General features: G+C 41.4%; 1 protein-coding gene across 2 annotated transcripts in view; it reads left to right on the top strand.

Annotated features, from left to right (window-relative positions):
* The first annotated feature begins 15,597 nt into the window (after window positions 1-15,597).
* Window positions 15,598-16,258, top strand: part of xylt2 (xylosyltransferase II) — a 275,890-nt gene continuing 275,229 nt past the window's right edge. For both annotated transcript variants that reach the window (XM_059949008.1, XM_059949009.1), the window contains exon 1: window positions 15,598-15,772. In XM_059949008.1, the coding sequence (XP_059804991.1) occupies window positions 15,644-15,772 (129 nt within the window). In that variant the 5' untranslated portion in view covers window positions 15,598-15,643. The remainder of the gene's footprint in view (window positions 15,773-16,258) is intronic.

Consider the following 16,258-nt stretch of genomic DNA (forward strand, 5'->3'; position numbering starts at 1 on the left):
TCAGAATTTGTTGAGTTTATTGAAACTCAGATAAAGGAGTTTTTTCTCTTTAATAATAATACAGGAAACGTCTCTAAGTTAGTAATCTGGGATACATTAAAAACCTATTTACATGGTCAGATTATTTCGTATATAGCTAAATTGAAGAAACAAACAAGAATGGATTTAGATAAAATCTCTAAACAAATTAAAGAATTGGATAACATCAATGCAATCTCTCCAAATGTTGTTTCATTTAAAAGAAGAGTAGCATTACAATCACAATATAATTTATTACTAACATATCCTATTGAAGGATATTTGCTTAAATTGAAAAGTCAATTTTATATTTTTGGGGATAAAAATAATAAGCTCTTAGCTTCCCAATTAAGAGCAGCTAGAGCTAAAAGACAAATTTTAAAGTTTCATAAAAATACCGGAGATATAGCAAGTAACCATGAAGTCATTAATAATATTTTTCAAGATTTTTATTCTGATCTTTATAGATCTCAATTTCCTGCAGATTCCTCCAAAATGAAGGCTTTTTTACATAAGATTAAATTTCCATAAATTTCTGTTGAAGATTAACAGATGCTTGATGCTCCAGTTACCGAGCATGAAATTCAGAAAGCTATTTTATTAAGGCAATCAGGTAAAGCTCCTGGACTTGATGGTTATTTAAGGATTTAAGGATGGTGTGTTGCCTCCCTGGTGCTAGGATCCAGGACATCATGGACCGATTGCAGGGAACCCTCAAGGGTGAAGGTGAACAGCTGGAAGTGGTAGTGCATGTTGGCACAAATGACATCGGGAAGAAGAGGAAGGACATTCTGCAGCGGGACTTCAGAGAACTCGGAAGAACGCTGAAAAGCAGCACTTCCAGGGTGGTTATTTCTGGTTTGCTTCCAGTTCCTCGTGCTGGAGAGGGCAGGAACAGGGAGATAATGGATTTGAATATGTGGTTGAGGAACTGGTGCAGGAAGCAAGGAGTTACATTCTTGGACCACTGGAATCTGTTTTGGATAGGGATGAATTGTACAAAAGGGACGGGTTGCACCTTAATAGGCGGGGGACCAGCATTATGGCAGACAGGTTTGCCACTGCAACATGGATGTGTTTAAACTAAGTAGTGGGGGGGAGGGGATGAACTCTATATAAGGATGGAGTTAAAGGGAAAGCGAAAATAAGAAAAGTTAAAAAGGACAACAGAATCAATGGAGTAGAAAGCTCAAGAAGAGATCATACAGTATGGCCAAGTGAAATAAGAATTGATATGAAAGGAGAGGGGAGTACCGAATTAAGGGTATTATATATGAATGCTCGAAGTATAAGGAATAAAGTAGATGAGCTTGAGGCTCAGTTGGAAATTGGCAAGTTCGATGTTGTGGGAATAACTGAGACATGGCTTCAAGTGGACAGGGCCTGGGAAATGAATATTCAAGGATATACATCTTATCGAAAGGACAGACTGACTGGCAGAGGGGGTGGGGTGGCTCTGTTGGTGAGGAATAATATTCAGTCTCTTGCGAGGGGGGACATAGAATTTGGGGATGTAGAGTCAGTATGGATAGAACTGAGAAATTCTAAGGGTAGAAAGACCCTAATGGGAGTTATCTACAGGCCCCCAAATAGCAGTCTGGATGTTGGGTGTAAGTTGAATGATGAGTTAAAATTGGCATGTCGCAAAGGTTGTCATGGGGGATTTCAACATGCAGGTAGACTGGGAGAATCAGAATGGTACTGGACCCCAAGAAAGAGAGTTTGTGGAGTGCCTCCGAGATGGATTCTTAGAACAGCTGGTACTGGAGCCTACCAGGGAGAAGGCAATTCTAGATTTAGTGTTGTGCAATGAATCGGATTTGATCAGGGACCTTGAGGTAAAGGAACCATTAGGAGGTAGTGACCATAATATGATATGTTTTAACCTACAATTTGAGAAGGAGAAGGGAAAATCAGATGTGTCAGTATTACAGTTGAACAAAGGGAACTATGGAGCTATGAGGGAGGAGCTGGCCAAAGTTCAATGGAACAATACCCTAGCGGGGAAGGCTGTGGAACAACAATGGCAGGTATTTCTGGGAATAATGCAGAAGATGCAGGATCGGTTCATTCCAAAGAGGAAGAAAGATCCTAAGGGGAGTAAGGGGCGGCTGTGGCTGATGAGGGAAGTAAAGGGCAGTATAAAAATAAAAGAGAAGAAGTATAACATAGCAAAGATGAGTGGGAAACCGGAGGACTGGGAAGCTTTTAAAGAGCAACAGAAGATAACAAAAAAGGCAATACGCCAAGAAAAAATGAGGTACAAAGATAAACGAGCCAAGAATATAAAGGAGGATAGTAAAAGCTTCTTTAGGTATGTGAATAGCAAAAAAAAAATAGTTAAGACCAAAATTGGGCCATTGAAGACAGAAACGGGTGAATTTATTATGGGGAACAAGGAAATGGCAGATGAGTTGAACAGGTACTTTGGATCTGTCTTCACTAGGGAAGACACAAATAATCTCCCAGATGTAATAGTGGCCAAAGGAACTAGGGTAAAGGATGAACTGAAGGAAATTTATATTAGGCAAGAAATGGTGTTGGATAGACTGTTGAGTCTGAAGGCTGATAAGTCCCCGGGACCTGATGGTCTGCGTCCCAGGGTATTTAAAGAGGTGGCTCTAGAAATCATGGACGCATTGGTAATCATTTTCCAATGTTCTATAGATTCAGGAACAATTCCTGTTGATTGGAGGGTGGCTAATATTATCCCACTTTTCAAGAAAGGAGGGAGAGAGAAAACAGGGAATTATAGACCGCTTAGCCTGACGTCAGTGCTGGGAAAGATGCTGGAGTCAATTATAAAAGAGGAAATTATGACACATTTGGATAGCAGTAGAAGGATCAGTCTGAGTCAGCATGGATTTATGAAGGGAAAATCATGCTTGACTAATCTTCTGGAATTTTTTGAGGGTGTAACTATGAAAATGGACAAGGGAGAGCCAGTGGATGTAGTGTACCTGGACTTCCAGAAAGCTTTTGATAAAGTCCCACATAGGAGATTAGTGGGCAAAATTAGGGCACATGGTATTGGGGGCAGAGTACTGACATGGATTGAAAATTGGCTGGCTGACAGGAAACAAAGAGTAGTGATTAACGGGTCCTTTTTGAAATGGCAGGCTGTGACCAGTGGGGTACCGCAAGGTTCGGTGCTGGGACCACAGCTGTTTACAATATACATTAATGATTTAGATGAAGGGATTAAAAGTAACATTAGCAAATTTGCTGATGACACAAAGCTGGGTGGCAGTGTGAAATGTCAGGAGGATGTTATGAGAATGCAGGGTGACTTGGACAGGTTGGGTGAGTGGGCAAATGTATGGCAGATGCAGTTTAATGTGGATAAATGTGAGGTTATCCACTTTGGTGGCAAGAACAGGAAGGCAGATTACTATCTAAATGGAGTCAAGTTAGGAAAAGGGGAAGTACAACGAGATCTAGGTGTTCTTGTACATCAGTCAATGAAAGCAAGCATGCAGGTACAGCAGGCAGTGAAGAAAGCTAATGGTATGCTGGCTTTTATAACAAGAGGAATTGAGTATAGAAGTAAAGAGGTCCTTCTGCAGCTGTACAGGGCCTTGGTGAGACCCCACCTGGTGTATTGTGTGCAAATTTGAGGAAAGACATTCTTGCTATTGAGGGAGTGCGGCATAGGTTCACAAGGTTAATTCCCGGAATGGCGGGACTGTCATACATTGAAAGATTGGAGCGACTGGGCTTGTATACACTGGAATTTAGAAGGATAAGAGGGGATCATTGAAACATATAAGATTATTAAGGGATTGGACACGCTGGAAGCAGGAAGCATGTTCCCGCTGATGGGTGAGTCCAGAACTAGAGGCCACAGTTTAAGAATAAGGGGCAGGCCATTTAGAACAGAGACGCAGAAACACGTTTTCACCCAGAGAGTGGTGGATATGTGGAATGCTCTGCCCCAGAAGGCAGTGGAGGCCAAGTCTCTGGATGCATTCAAGAGAGAGTTAGATAGAGCTCTTATAGATAGCAGGGTCAAGGGATATGGGGAGAGGGTAGGAACGGGGTACTGATTGTGTATGATCAGCCGTGATCACAGTGAATGGCAATGCTGTCTAGAAGGGCCGAATGGCCTACTCCTGCACCTACTGTCTACTGTCTATTATTCGGTAGGATTTTACAAAAAATTTGAAAGATTACTTTCTCCGTTTCTTTTGGAAATATTTCATGAGTCCTTTGAGAAGGGTAGTTTACCACCTTTTTATGAAGCATCTATTTCCTTAATCCTTCAGAAAGATAACGATCCTACTGAATGTTCATCATATAGACCTATTTCACTATTAAATGTGGATGCAAAAAGTTCTCTCTAAGATAAAGGCTAACTACTTGGAAAATGTTTTAACTAAAATCATCTCGATGGACCAAACAGGCTTTATTAAAGGCCTCTTTCTCTAATGTTTGGAGATTGATGAACATTATATATTCACTATTATCTAAGCAACTTCAATGTGTTATCTCTTTAGACGCAGAAAAGGCATTTGATAGAGTTGAGTGGCCATATTTGTATAAAGTATTAGAAAAATTTGGTTTTGGTAATAATATCAATAGGTGGATTCAAATTATTTATAAGAATCCTATTGCCACAGTTATTACTAATAATTTCAGATCCTTTTTTTTCACTTTCTCATGGTACTAGACAGGGATTTCCATTAAGCCCTTTATTATTTAATCTTGTATTGGAGCCTTTGGCCATAACACTTCGTGAAGCTAAAAATATTCATGGTATCTCTATGAATGGAACCATACATAAGATTTCTCTTTATGCAGATGGTCTTTTGTTTTTTATTTCGAATCCTGAGGAATCAATTCCTCATCTTTTGGAAACACTAAAAGATTTTGGTAAATTTTCAGGATATAAACTTAACTTGAATAAAAGTGAATTGTTTCCATTAAATGCCCCTGTTTTATATATAGTAATATTCCTTTTAGAATTGTTAATACTTATAAATATATAGGTATTATAATTACTAAAAAATATAAAGATCTTTATAAAGTTAATATAGTTCCTGTAATGGACTCCATGAAACAACTATTTTCTAGATGGAATCCATTTACTCTCTCTTTAATAGGCCATATCCATGTTGTAAAAATGACGATTCTACCTAGATTTTTAAATATTTTCCAAAATATTCCTATCTTTTTAAATAATTTTCTTTTATCAAACTGACTCTCTTATTTCTTCCTTTATTTGGAACAATAAGAGACCAACAATTAAAAAGTATCATTTACAAAAATCTAATAAAGATGGTGGACTTGCACTTCCTAATTTAAGACTATTATTGGGCTGTGAATATCAGACAATTATGTTTTTGGTTATATTGGCTCGATAAGAGCCAAAAACCACTATGGGTTGATTTGGAATTAAAAGGGGTTAAACAATTTAATTTAACTTCAATATTAGGAGCTCCAATACCTTTACAGCTCTCTAAAATTCCAAATTTAAATCTTTACCCTGTTATTAAATGGTTCTTATGGATTTGGTTTTAGTTTCACAATTTTTAAAATTTTAAACAACTTAAGTTGCCTAGTTTTTTATATTGAAACTTTTTATTTAAACCTTCAATAATCGATCCCATTTTTCTCCTATGGAGAAATAAAGGGATCCATTATTTTACAGATTTATTTCGTGATGGTCGATTAATGACTTTTGAAGAGTTAACTAACAAATATTCTCTCGCTCATACACATTTTCTGCAATATCTTAAGGTTAGACATTTTTTACAATATTTATCTAAGTTTCCATATTTGCAAGAATCTGATTTGTTGGATACCATTTTGAAGTTGAATCCTTTAATGAGAGGTTCCATTAGCAGAATTTATAATTTACTTTTTGTTACAAAAAGAGAACCTCTCACTAAAGATTAAACAAGATTGGGAGAGAGAACTTAATATGACCTTTGTTAATGAAGATTGGTTGCGAGTTTTGAAAAACGTAAATTCTTCTATATGTGCCAATCACTGTTTAATTCATTTTAAAATTGTTCACCGTTATTATTTAACAAAGGAGAGACTATCTAAAATATTTCCTAATATAGACAACTACTGTGATAGATGTAAAACTGAAGTAGCTACTTTGTCACATATGTTCTGGTCATGTTCTTCATTAAAATCATTTTGGAAATCTTTAATTTCTACAATATCTAAAGTTCTGAAAATTAATTTACAACCTAATAGATTGACTGTTCTAACACACAGACAAAATGCTGATGGAACACAGCAGGCCAGGCAGCATCTATAAGGAGTCGCACTGTCGAGTTTCGGGCCAAGACCCTTCGTCAAGACTAACTGAAAGGAAAGATAGTAAGAGATTTGAAAGTAGTGGGGGGAGGGGGAAATGCAAAATGATAGGAGAAGACTGGAGGCGGTGGGGTGAAGCTAAGAGCTGGAAAGGTGATTGGCGAAAGTGATACAGAGCTGGAGAAGGGAAAGGATCATGGGATGGGAGGCCTCGGGAGAAAGAAAGAAAGGGGGGAGCACCAAAGGGAGATGGAGAACAGGCAGGGTGATGGGCAGAGAGAAAAAAAAACAAACAACTAAATATGCCAGGGATGGGTAAGAAGGGGAGGAGGTGTTGTTCCTCCAACCTGAGTGTGGATTCATCTTGACAGTAGAGGAGGCCATGGATAGACATATCAGAATGGGAATGGGATGTGGAATTAAAATGTGTGGCCACTGGGAGATCCTGCTTTCTCTGGCGGACCGAGCTTAGGTGTTCAGCAAAATGGTCTCCCAGTCTGCAACGGGACTCACCAATATATAAAAGGCCACACCGGGAGCGCCGGACACAGTATCTCACACTAGCTGACTCACAGGTGAAGTGTCGCCTCACCTGGAAGGACTGTCTGGGGCCCTGAATGGTGGTGAGGGAGGAAGTGTAAGGGCAGGTGTAGCACTTGTTCTGTTTACAAGGATAAGTGCCAGGAGGGAGATGGGTGGGAAGGGATGGGGGGGACGAGTGGACAAGGGAGTCGTATAGGGATCGATCCCTGTGGAAAGCAGAAGGGGGGGGAGGGAAAGATGTGCTTGGTAGGGGGATCCCGTTGGAGGTGGCGGAAGTTACGGAGAATTATACGTTGGACCTGGAGGCTGGTGGGGTGGTAGGTGAGGACAAGGGGAACCCTATCCCGAGTGGGGTGGCGGGCGAATGGGGTGAGGGCAGATGTGCAGGAAATGGGAGAGATGCGTTTGAGAGGAGACTTATCTACTATAACCACAGTAAGTGATGTTTGGTTTAAAGAATTCACACCTGTCGTGTCATGCTCTGAGCCCATAATCTTCTAATCTTTCTAACATGGTCTTGAAGTTTTAGAGATGTTCCTTGTCATCCTCACTACTGGGACCACTGGCACTGCCCATGGGTTCCTCTCAACCTTGGAAAATATTCCTTCAACCTCCGCATGATCTCGCTCACTAGCTACATTATCACAGATAGTGCAAGGATCGGATGAGCTTTGCAAAACTTGGGTGCTGCATTTTCTTTTAACACTATCTTAACCTATATATGTTTGAGTATTCCAATGCCATCTTAAACTCTGCTGTGGCATCATCCAGGACCTTTCTTATAAGCCATATTGCTTGTCCATTGTCATCACTCAGGTTGGAGGAACAACACCTTATTTACAGGCTGGGTAGCCTCCAACCTGATGGTATGAACATTGACTTCTCTAACTCCCGTTAATACCCCTCCTCCCCTTCTTACCCATCCCTGACATATTTAGTTTTTTTCCCCCTCCTTTTTTTCTCTCTTTCTGCCCATTACTCTGCCTGTTCTCCATCTCCCTCTGGAGCTCCCCTCCATCTTTCTTTCTCCCCAGGCCTCCCGTCCCATGATCCTTTCCCTTCTCCAGCTCTGTATCACTTTCGCCAATCACCTTTCCAGCTCTCAGCTTCACCCCGCCCCCTCCGATCTTCTTCTATCATTTTGCATTTTCCCCTCCCCCTCCTACTTTCAAATCTCTTACTATCTCTCCTTTCAGTTAGTCCTGACGAAGGGTCTTGGCCCGAAACGTCGACAGTGCGACTCCTTATAGATGCTGTCTGGCCTGCTGTGTCCCACCAGCATTTTGTCTGTGTGTTAGAACAGTCAATCTATTAGGTTGTAAATTAATTTTCAGAACTTTAGATACTGTAGAAATTAAAGATTTCCAAAACAATTTTAATGAAGAACATGACCAGAACATATGTGACAAAGTAGCTACTTCAGTTTTACATCTATTGCAGTAGTTGTCTATACTAGGAAACATTTTAGATAGTCTCTCCTTTATTAAATAATAACGGTGGCCTGCTGTGTTCCACCAGCATTTTGTGTGTGTTGCTTGAATTTCCAGCATCTGCAGATTTCCTCGTGTTTGCTTATCCATTATTAGTTTTCACATTGCAAATCCCAAGTCTGGCTAGTCCTGTGTCACTCTCATCATTATCAGAGTTTTCATCAACAGCATGCAGATTAGTGCCCTTTTTGAAAATGCAACTTTACTTTTAATGTTGTTCTCTTCCCTGTGCAGATCATTTATTATTGTCTGTTCAACATGCTCAATGTATGTGTCCTAGTTAGTTACATTTTCTACAAGTTTCACTTTTAAACATGCATTGGTCCCATGTATGAGCCCCAGCCACAACGGTAACTCAGTTTGTTTGGCCAGACTGGTTTCTGTTTAGACATTGCAATATTCTTCTCAATCCCTATAACCATATAACAATTACAGCACAGTAACAGGTCATCTCGGCCCTTCTAGTCCATGCCAAGTGCTTACTCTCACCTAGTCCCACCGACCTGCACTCAGCCCATAACCCTCCATTCCTTTCCTGTCCATATACCTATCCAATTTTACTTTAAATTATAATATGGAACCTGCCTCTACCACTTCTACTGGAAGCTCGTTCCACACAGCTACCACTCTCTGAGTAAAGAAGTTCCCCCTCGTGTTACCCTTAAACTTTTGCCCCCTAACTCTCAACTCATGTCCTCTTGTTTGAATCTCCCCTACTCTCAATGGAAAAAGCCTATCCACGTCAACTCTATCTATCCCCCTCATAATTTTAAATACCTCTATCAAGTCCCCCCTTAACCTTCTACACTCCAAAGAATAAAGACCTAACTTGTTCAACCTTTCTCTGTAACTTAGATGCTGAAACCCAGGTAACATTCTAGTAAATCTCCTCTGTACCCTCTCTATGTTGTTGACATCTTTCCTATAATTCGGTGACCAGAACTGTACACAATACTTCACATTCACTTTTATTCTTGACTGCAACTCCATTGCATCTCTGTCTGCTGTTTCCATTGATGCATCAATTTTAACTGCTCTTTTAAATATAAATTGTGCTTCAGATAGGAGCCATTTTTGAATGATTTCTTTTAAGATTCCACAAACTAAATGATCTCTCAGCACATTATTAAGACGATTACCAAAGTGACAATGTTCAGACAATGTCTTAAATTCAGGATTGTATGCTGAAATGGACTCCCCTTCCTTTTGATTTCACTTATGAAACCTAGAGCGTTCCACAATCAACAATGGTGCTGATTCCAAGTGTTCCTGTATTATTTTCACAATACCAGCAATGCTTATATCTGCTAGTTTGGTTGGAGTAGTCAAGCTTCAAAGCAAACTGTATAAGACCGTAAGATAGAGGAGAAGAATTAGGCCATTTGGCCCATCAAGTCTGTTGCACCATTTCATTATGGCTGATCCATTTCTGTCTCAGCCTCAGTCTTCTGCTTTCTTCCCATATCTCTCCATGGCCTGACTAATTAAAAACCTATCAGCCTCTGCCTTAAATAGACCCAACGACTTGGGCTCCACAGCTGCCTGTAGCAATGAATTCCACAGATTCACTACACTCTGGCTAAGGAAGTTGCTGCTCATCTCTGTTTTAAAATGATGTCCCTCTATTCTGAGGCTGTGTACTTTGGTCTTGGACTCCCCACCATGGGAAACAACCTTTCCACATCCATTATATCGAGGTCTTTTAACATTTGATAGGTTTCAATGTCACCCCTCATTCTTCTGAATTCCAGTGAGTAGAGGTCCAGAGCCATTAAACGCTCTTCATATGACAAGCCATTCAATCCTGGAATCATTTTTGTGATCCTCCTTTGAACCTTCTCTAATGTCAGCACATCCTTTCTTAGATAAGGGGCCCGAAACTGCTAACAACTGAGGCCTCATCAGTGCTTTATAAAGCCCCAACTTCACATTCTTGCTTTTATATTCTAATCCTCTCCAAATGAATGTTAACATTGCATTGGCCTTCCTCCCCACTGTCTCAACCTTTAGGGAATCCTGCACAAGGATTCCCAGGTCCCTTTGCACCTCAGATTTTTGAATTTTCTCTCCAAATTCAATATACTCAGCAAAATTGGTACTCGTTTTTCATTGGCTATTTAATTTGCTTCAAAATACTGATCAATTAGTTCTGTATACATGAGCCAGTTATTTCTTGTGGAATCAAATTTCCAATGTAGTCACCCATTTCTACTCTTTTTAAAAAAATATTATCACCCAAAATTCTTTATGAACCTGTGACTTCTTCCATTTTCTGACTTTAAAAAAACTCCATCATGTCTTCCCTTCTGAAGGACATTTGCTGCACTGCAATTTTTAAACTTGACTGTTTCTGCATGCGCTGAGCTGCATTTTCACTCACCGTTCCTCGCTGCTCGCTTTTAGTTTGAACATCCCGCTGCATTTCAACAGGTCAGTAGCTGTTCCAGGTTTGTTTTAAAAATATGTTGTTGCCACTGTTACGTTTTATAACTTCAAAACAAACTAATTCAAAGGAAGACACAGGAATCTGAATTATGAGTGTTTCTTACTTTAAGTGAGTTATGTATGTATTATATGGTATTGTGATGATATGTGTAATTCATGTACATAACGCATTATTTAAACAAACGAGAATGTGGAGTGTGAGTGTGTGTGTGTGTGTGTGTGTGTGTGTGTGTGTGTGTGTATCTATATCTATATAGAATTACTCAAACATTACTGAAATATTAAATATACAACAGCCATGCTGACTATCCATTATTTATTTAATATTATTTAGAGATACAGTGCAGAAATATGCCCTTTTGGTTCCTTTCAGTTGTGCTGCCCAGCAAACTCCACAACCACGATATAACTCTAACCGACACATGGGACAATTTACAATGACCAAAAGCATACTAAGTGGTATGTCTTTAGACTCTGGGTGGAACCAGGAGCACCCGGAGGAAACCCATTCATTCTATGGGTAGGAAGTACTGATTCCTTACAGAGGTTGCCAGGATTGAACTCAGAACTTTGACACCCTGAGCTGTAATAGCATCGTGCTACCGTGGCACCCCAATCAGACTATGTTTCTTTAAATGCTCATAAATCCTGTCTCTGAAAACTGTCTCCAATAACTTGCCAAAACTGAAGTAAGACTTACTAGTCTATAATCATCAGGGTTACCCCACTCCCTTTCTTGAACAAAGGAATAACACATGCCACTCTCCAGTCATCTGGTACTACTCCTGTGGCCAGTGAGGGTACAAAGATCATCACCAAATGCACAGCAATCTTTTTCTTTGCTTATGTAGTAACCTGGGGTAAATCCCATCCAGTCCTGGGGAGTTATCTATCCTAATGTTCCTATACATTGTCTTTCTTAACATCTACATTTTCTTGCATTCTTGCATATCAGCCTATTTAATGTGGTCCTCACAAACGTCAAGGTCCCTCTCACGAGTGAATACTGAAGCAAAGTATTCATCAAGGACCTCCTTTATCTTCTCTGACTCCACTCACTGATTGGTCCTACCATCACTCTAGCCCAGGCATGGGCAAACTATGGCCCGGGGGCCATATGCGGCCCGTCAAGCTTTTTAATCCGGCCCACAGAACTTGATGAAATTGTATTAATAAACCTTGTTAACGTTTTTTCCCCGCAATTCTGGTGTTTTCCCAATAGATGACGTACTCTATATACATTTGTGGTGACCCATTTCCTGGCACATCCGAACCGGCTCACAATTAGCCAGCGTTCCGGCTGAGGGAGATAGCCTGCAGGGATTTGCGAGCACAGAGCTTTGGAGCCTCTGCGCCACGGGGGGCAGGTTGAGCGAGGCTTAAAAGTGAGGCTGGGGATTTCGAATAAAGTTTTTTTCTTTAACTGCAGTTACCGACTCCGTGTCGTACTTTTAGCGCTGCATGTAACACACCGCTACACATTGACCTTTGTTGAGGTGCAGCGTATTACTCCACATTTGCGCTTTACTCTTTGTTCGGCTTGACCTATTTGTGTGAACAGGCATTCAGCGTCATGAACATCAACAAAGCCAGCCACAGATCCCAGTTAACTGACCAACACCTCAGATCCATCCTGAGAATCGCCACAACAAAACTAAATCCAGACTTTGATGCGCTGGCTAAAAAGGGAGACCAACAACACTGTTCCCACTGAAATTAAAAATAAGTTTCTTCGTTGTGTTATGTAAAAAATGCATTTGAAAATATTTTTTTCAATAAGCCTTACATGTTACATGTCATTTCTGTTAAGTGATGGACATGAGTAGTGCACAGGTGCACGTACATTCTCAAAATAAAAAATGCGCTCCAGATCAAATAACGCGCTCCGCATACTGGCGCACTGTCACTGTTCTGTCCTTGTGCTGGTCGTTGTTGAGTTTTGGCACAGGGGACAATTGAATAAGAAGGAGCAGGACAAGTAGACCTGCATCTCCTACCGTTTTTGAAATAAAGACAGTCAGGAGGAGAGTGATGATGATAATATCTTGAAGGATAACAGAATTTTCAGTGCTTTAAAATAATAACTACTATTAAAAAAGCTGTATTTTATTCATTTAATTTTCAGTGTTTTAAAAGTCATTTCAATAAATAGCTAAATACCATGGGACTTCAAAGACAGATATTTTGTTGTAATGCATTTGTTCATTTTCAATTGAAATTAAAGCACATGTTTTCTACATATCCCATGATATTTTATTTTCTCTTATGAGGTGTATTACCAAAACACTCCGTCCATCTGCTCCTGGTCCGGCCCCCCTGTCAAATTTTAGAACCCCTTGCGGCCCACAATTCAAAAAATTTGCCCACCCCTGCTCTAGCCCCTTTTCTTCATAAATGTGTATAATACTTTGCGGCTTTCTTTAATCCTACTTGCCCAGGGGCTTCTCTTGCCCCCTTCTAGCCCTCCTAAATCCATTCTGATTAAAGTGATGAGGGAAATTGAAATGCCGGCTGCCTGCCTTCTTATGGCTGGGGGATCACTCTGTTGACAGAAGGGGAGACTGCTTTTTTATCGCAGGTAAGATTGCTCTGCTATGGAGAGGGAGAATGTTGCCTAGGTTTTCTGCATTTTGGATGTGGACTTGGACTGTGGACATTTTTCAGTCTTATGTTTTCTGTATTATGTATTATTGCACAGTACACAGGTGTCTCCCGCTTTACGAAAGTTCGCTTTACGCCACTTTGCTTTTACGGAATGCTTACATTAGTACCTGTTTTCGCTAACTGAAAGAAATCTGAAGAGGATTTTCGCTTTTACGAGAAAAGGTGCCCACTTTAAACTTGTGTTTACCCCAAGAAAGACTACCATGATAGTGAAGCCTTGCATGGGCAGGTGTGTGTGCATGCAGATATTTTTCCCACAAATCGGTTTTGGCTAAATCTTCCGGATTCTGGAAAGTGAAACTACACAGTACATACATTATTTCTACTTTATATAAGCTGTGTATTTATCATATCATTCCTGCTTTTACTGTATGTTAGTGTTATTTTAGGTTTTATGTGCTATTTTGTATGATTTGGTAGGTTATTTTTTGGGTCTGGGAACGCTCAAAAATTTTTCCCATAATGGTAATTGCTTCTTCGCTTTATGCCATTTTGGCTTACAAAAAGTTTCATAGGAATGCTCTACCTTCGGATAGTGGGGGAATCCTGTACACATATGTAATGTAATATGCTTATGTATTCTGTGTCTTTTGCCGGATCTTTCTCCTTTTTCTGTGTGCAGGAGGGGGGATTTGGGGGTTGATGATCACGCTGCCTTTCTTTTCTTTCTTGGTTTCATGGCTACCCGGAGAAGAATTTCAGAGTTGTATACTTTGATAATAAATGAACCTTTGAACATTTCTGTTGTGAATTTCCCTGAGTACATCCATTCCCAATTTATGCTCCTGAAGTCTTGTAGGACCATAATCCCCTCTCTTCCCCAATTAAGTGCTTTACTATAATGGTTGCTATCCCTCTCCAAGCCTATAGTAAAAGTTAAGAAGTTGTGGTCATTGTCTCCAAAATGTTCATTTTGATCTGACTCCTTACTGTGTTCCTTCCCTGGTGCCGGACACAATGTGGCCTCGCTTTGCCTCTAGTTGGCGTGTCTACATATCCTGGACACACCTAATAAATTCTGCCCCATCTAAACCTTTTGCACTAAGGAGCTGCCAATTTATATTAGGAAAGTTGAAGTTCCTTATGACAATAATCAATAACCTGTTATTTTTGCACCTTTCCAAAATTTGTGCCGCTCCCCCAATCTGTTCCTCAACGTCCTTGTTTCAATTATGGGGGCTATAGAATAGCTGCAATAAAGTGTTTCTGTTTCTGACTTCCACCAACACTGACTCAGTATATAATCCCTCCATGTCCTATTTTTCTGCAGCTGTGATACTATCCCTGATTTACCTCCCCCACTTTCCCTTTTGAAATATCTAAATCCCTTCATTTTTAAAAAGAATAATGTAGCTCTCAAGCTGGAGACCTTTCAGAAAAATTATTTTTTTGCTAAATAATGTTTTGAAGAACTGGATCAGAGAAAAGAAAGACACAGAAATTGTGTGAATGTGGTGAAAGTCACAGACATACTGGGAAGAGTGAAAAAGATCATCCTGAGGAAATACCACATTCCAATGCATTTGCACAATGATACTCCGGCAGGTAGGCTGATTGTGCTAACCAATCCTGTCCCACTGCTCCCCCCGCCCCCCCCCCCCCCCCCCCCCCCCCGTGATCTCTGTTGCCCTTCAACTCATTGACCATGTGCTCATCTATCACTGACTACCTTGTACTTCTTCCCCCACCCCCCATCTTCTTATGATGGGTCTTCACCCGAAACGTTAACTGTTTACTCTTTTTCTTTGATGCTGCCTGGCCTGCTGAGTTTCTCCAGCATTTTGTGTGTATTACGTTGAATTTTTTTGTCTTGCTTGTTTTGAATAGAGAATAAAGCAAGATAATTGGAGTGTGTCAACTAGGAGAGCTATTGATGGGGTGACCAAAAATATCTCCCTGAACAGAGGAGTCAAAAACAGCCGAGTGTTGCGGTGGGTGCAAAGTATTAAAGAAACTTTAAGATTGAAAGGCGAGGACTGTCTGAAGTCGTACCCACTGGGTGGGCGAGGTTAGGACCCTGCATTGTGAGGTCGACGTGCTCCAGTGGTTATCGAGGAGAGTTTCAGAGCGACGGGCACGCGCACGCAGCGGCGCGATGGCCGTCCGCGGCGACCGGCGCGCGCACGCAGCGGCGCGATGGCCGTCCGCGGCGACCGGCGCGCGCACGCAGCGGCGCAGCTCCCGCACGGCCCCGCGCTGTCTCCGCCGGGAAGATGGTGGCCAGGCTCCGAGCGAGAAAGCTGGCGCGAAGGTACCGGGTGGCGGCTGCGGCCGTCCTGGCCATCTTGGCCGTGCAGGCGCTTGCCGTGTGGAGTTTCAGCGGCCTGGAAGCCGAGGATAAGGTGAGGGCTGGTGGCTGGCGGAGAGGGAGTTTGCAATGAGGAGGGGCTGAGGGGTAGGAAAAGAACCGGGGAGGGGAATGGGAATGGGAGAAGGGTGAGGGCAGGCTGGGAATGATTAGAGTGAGGGGGTAGCGGTGAGGAGGGATGGGAGACAGAGAGTTTTGTCTAGGGCAGAACGCGTTTGGGGGGACAGGGGTGGAGGGGATTGAGGTTAACGTTGAAGAACAGTTTGGGTTGATTGTGTGAAGGGGTGAGGGAGTGTCGGGAGGTGAGTGGTCTAAGGCGCTAGATTTTGGAGTGAGGGGGTCCAGGATTTGGGGTGATGGAGGTCATGGCACATGTGGCTTGGGAATAGCTGCGGCGGTGTATGGTTACGAAGCGGCACAGTGAGGTGGAGAAGTTTGTGGTGCTGGGGTGTGGAGGCTAAATGGGCTCGGATGTGTGAGAACAAGGGTTGAAAGAGTGGGAGTTTGAGGGGTTGAGTGG

This window comes from Hypanus sabinus, chromosome 23, assembly GCF_030144855.1.
Source record: "Hypanus sabinus isolate sHypSab1 chromosome 23, sHypSab1.hap1, whole genome shotgun sequence".
NCBI lineage: Eukaryota > Metazoa > Chordata > Chondrichthyes > Myliobatiformes > Dasyatidae > Hypanus > Hypanus sabinus.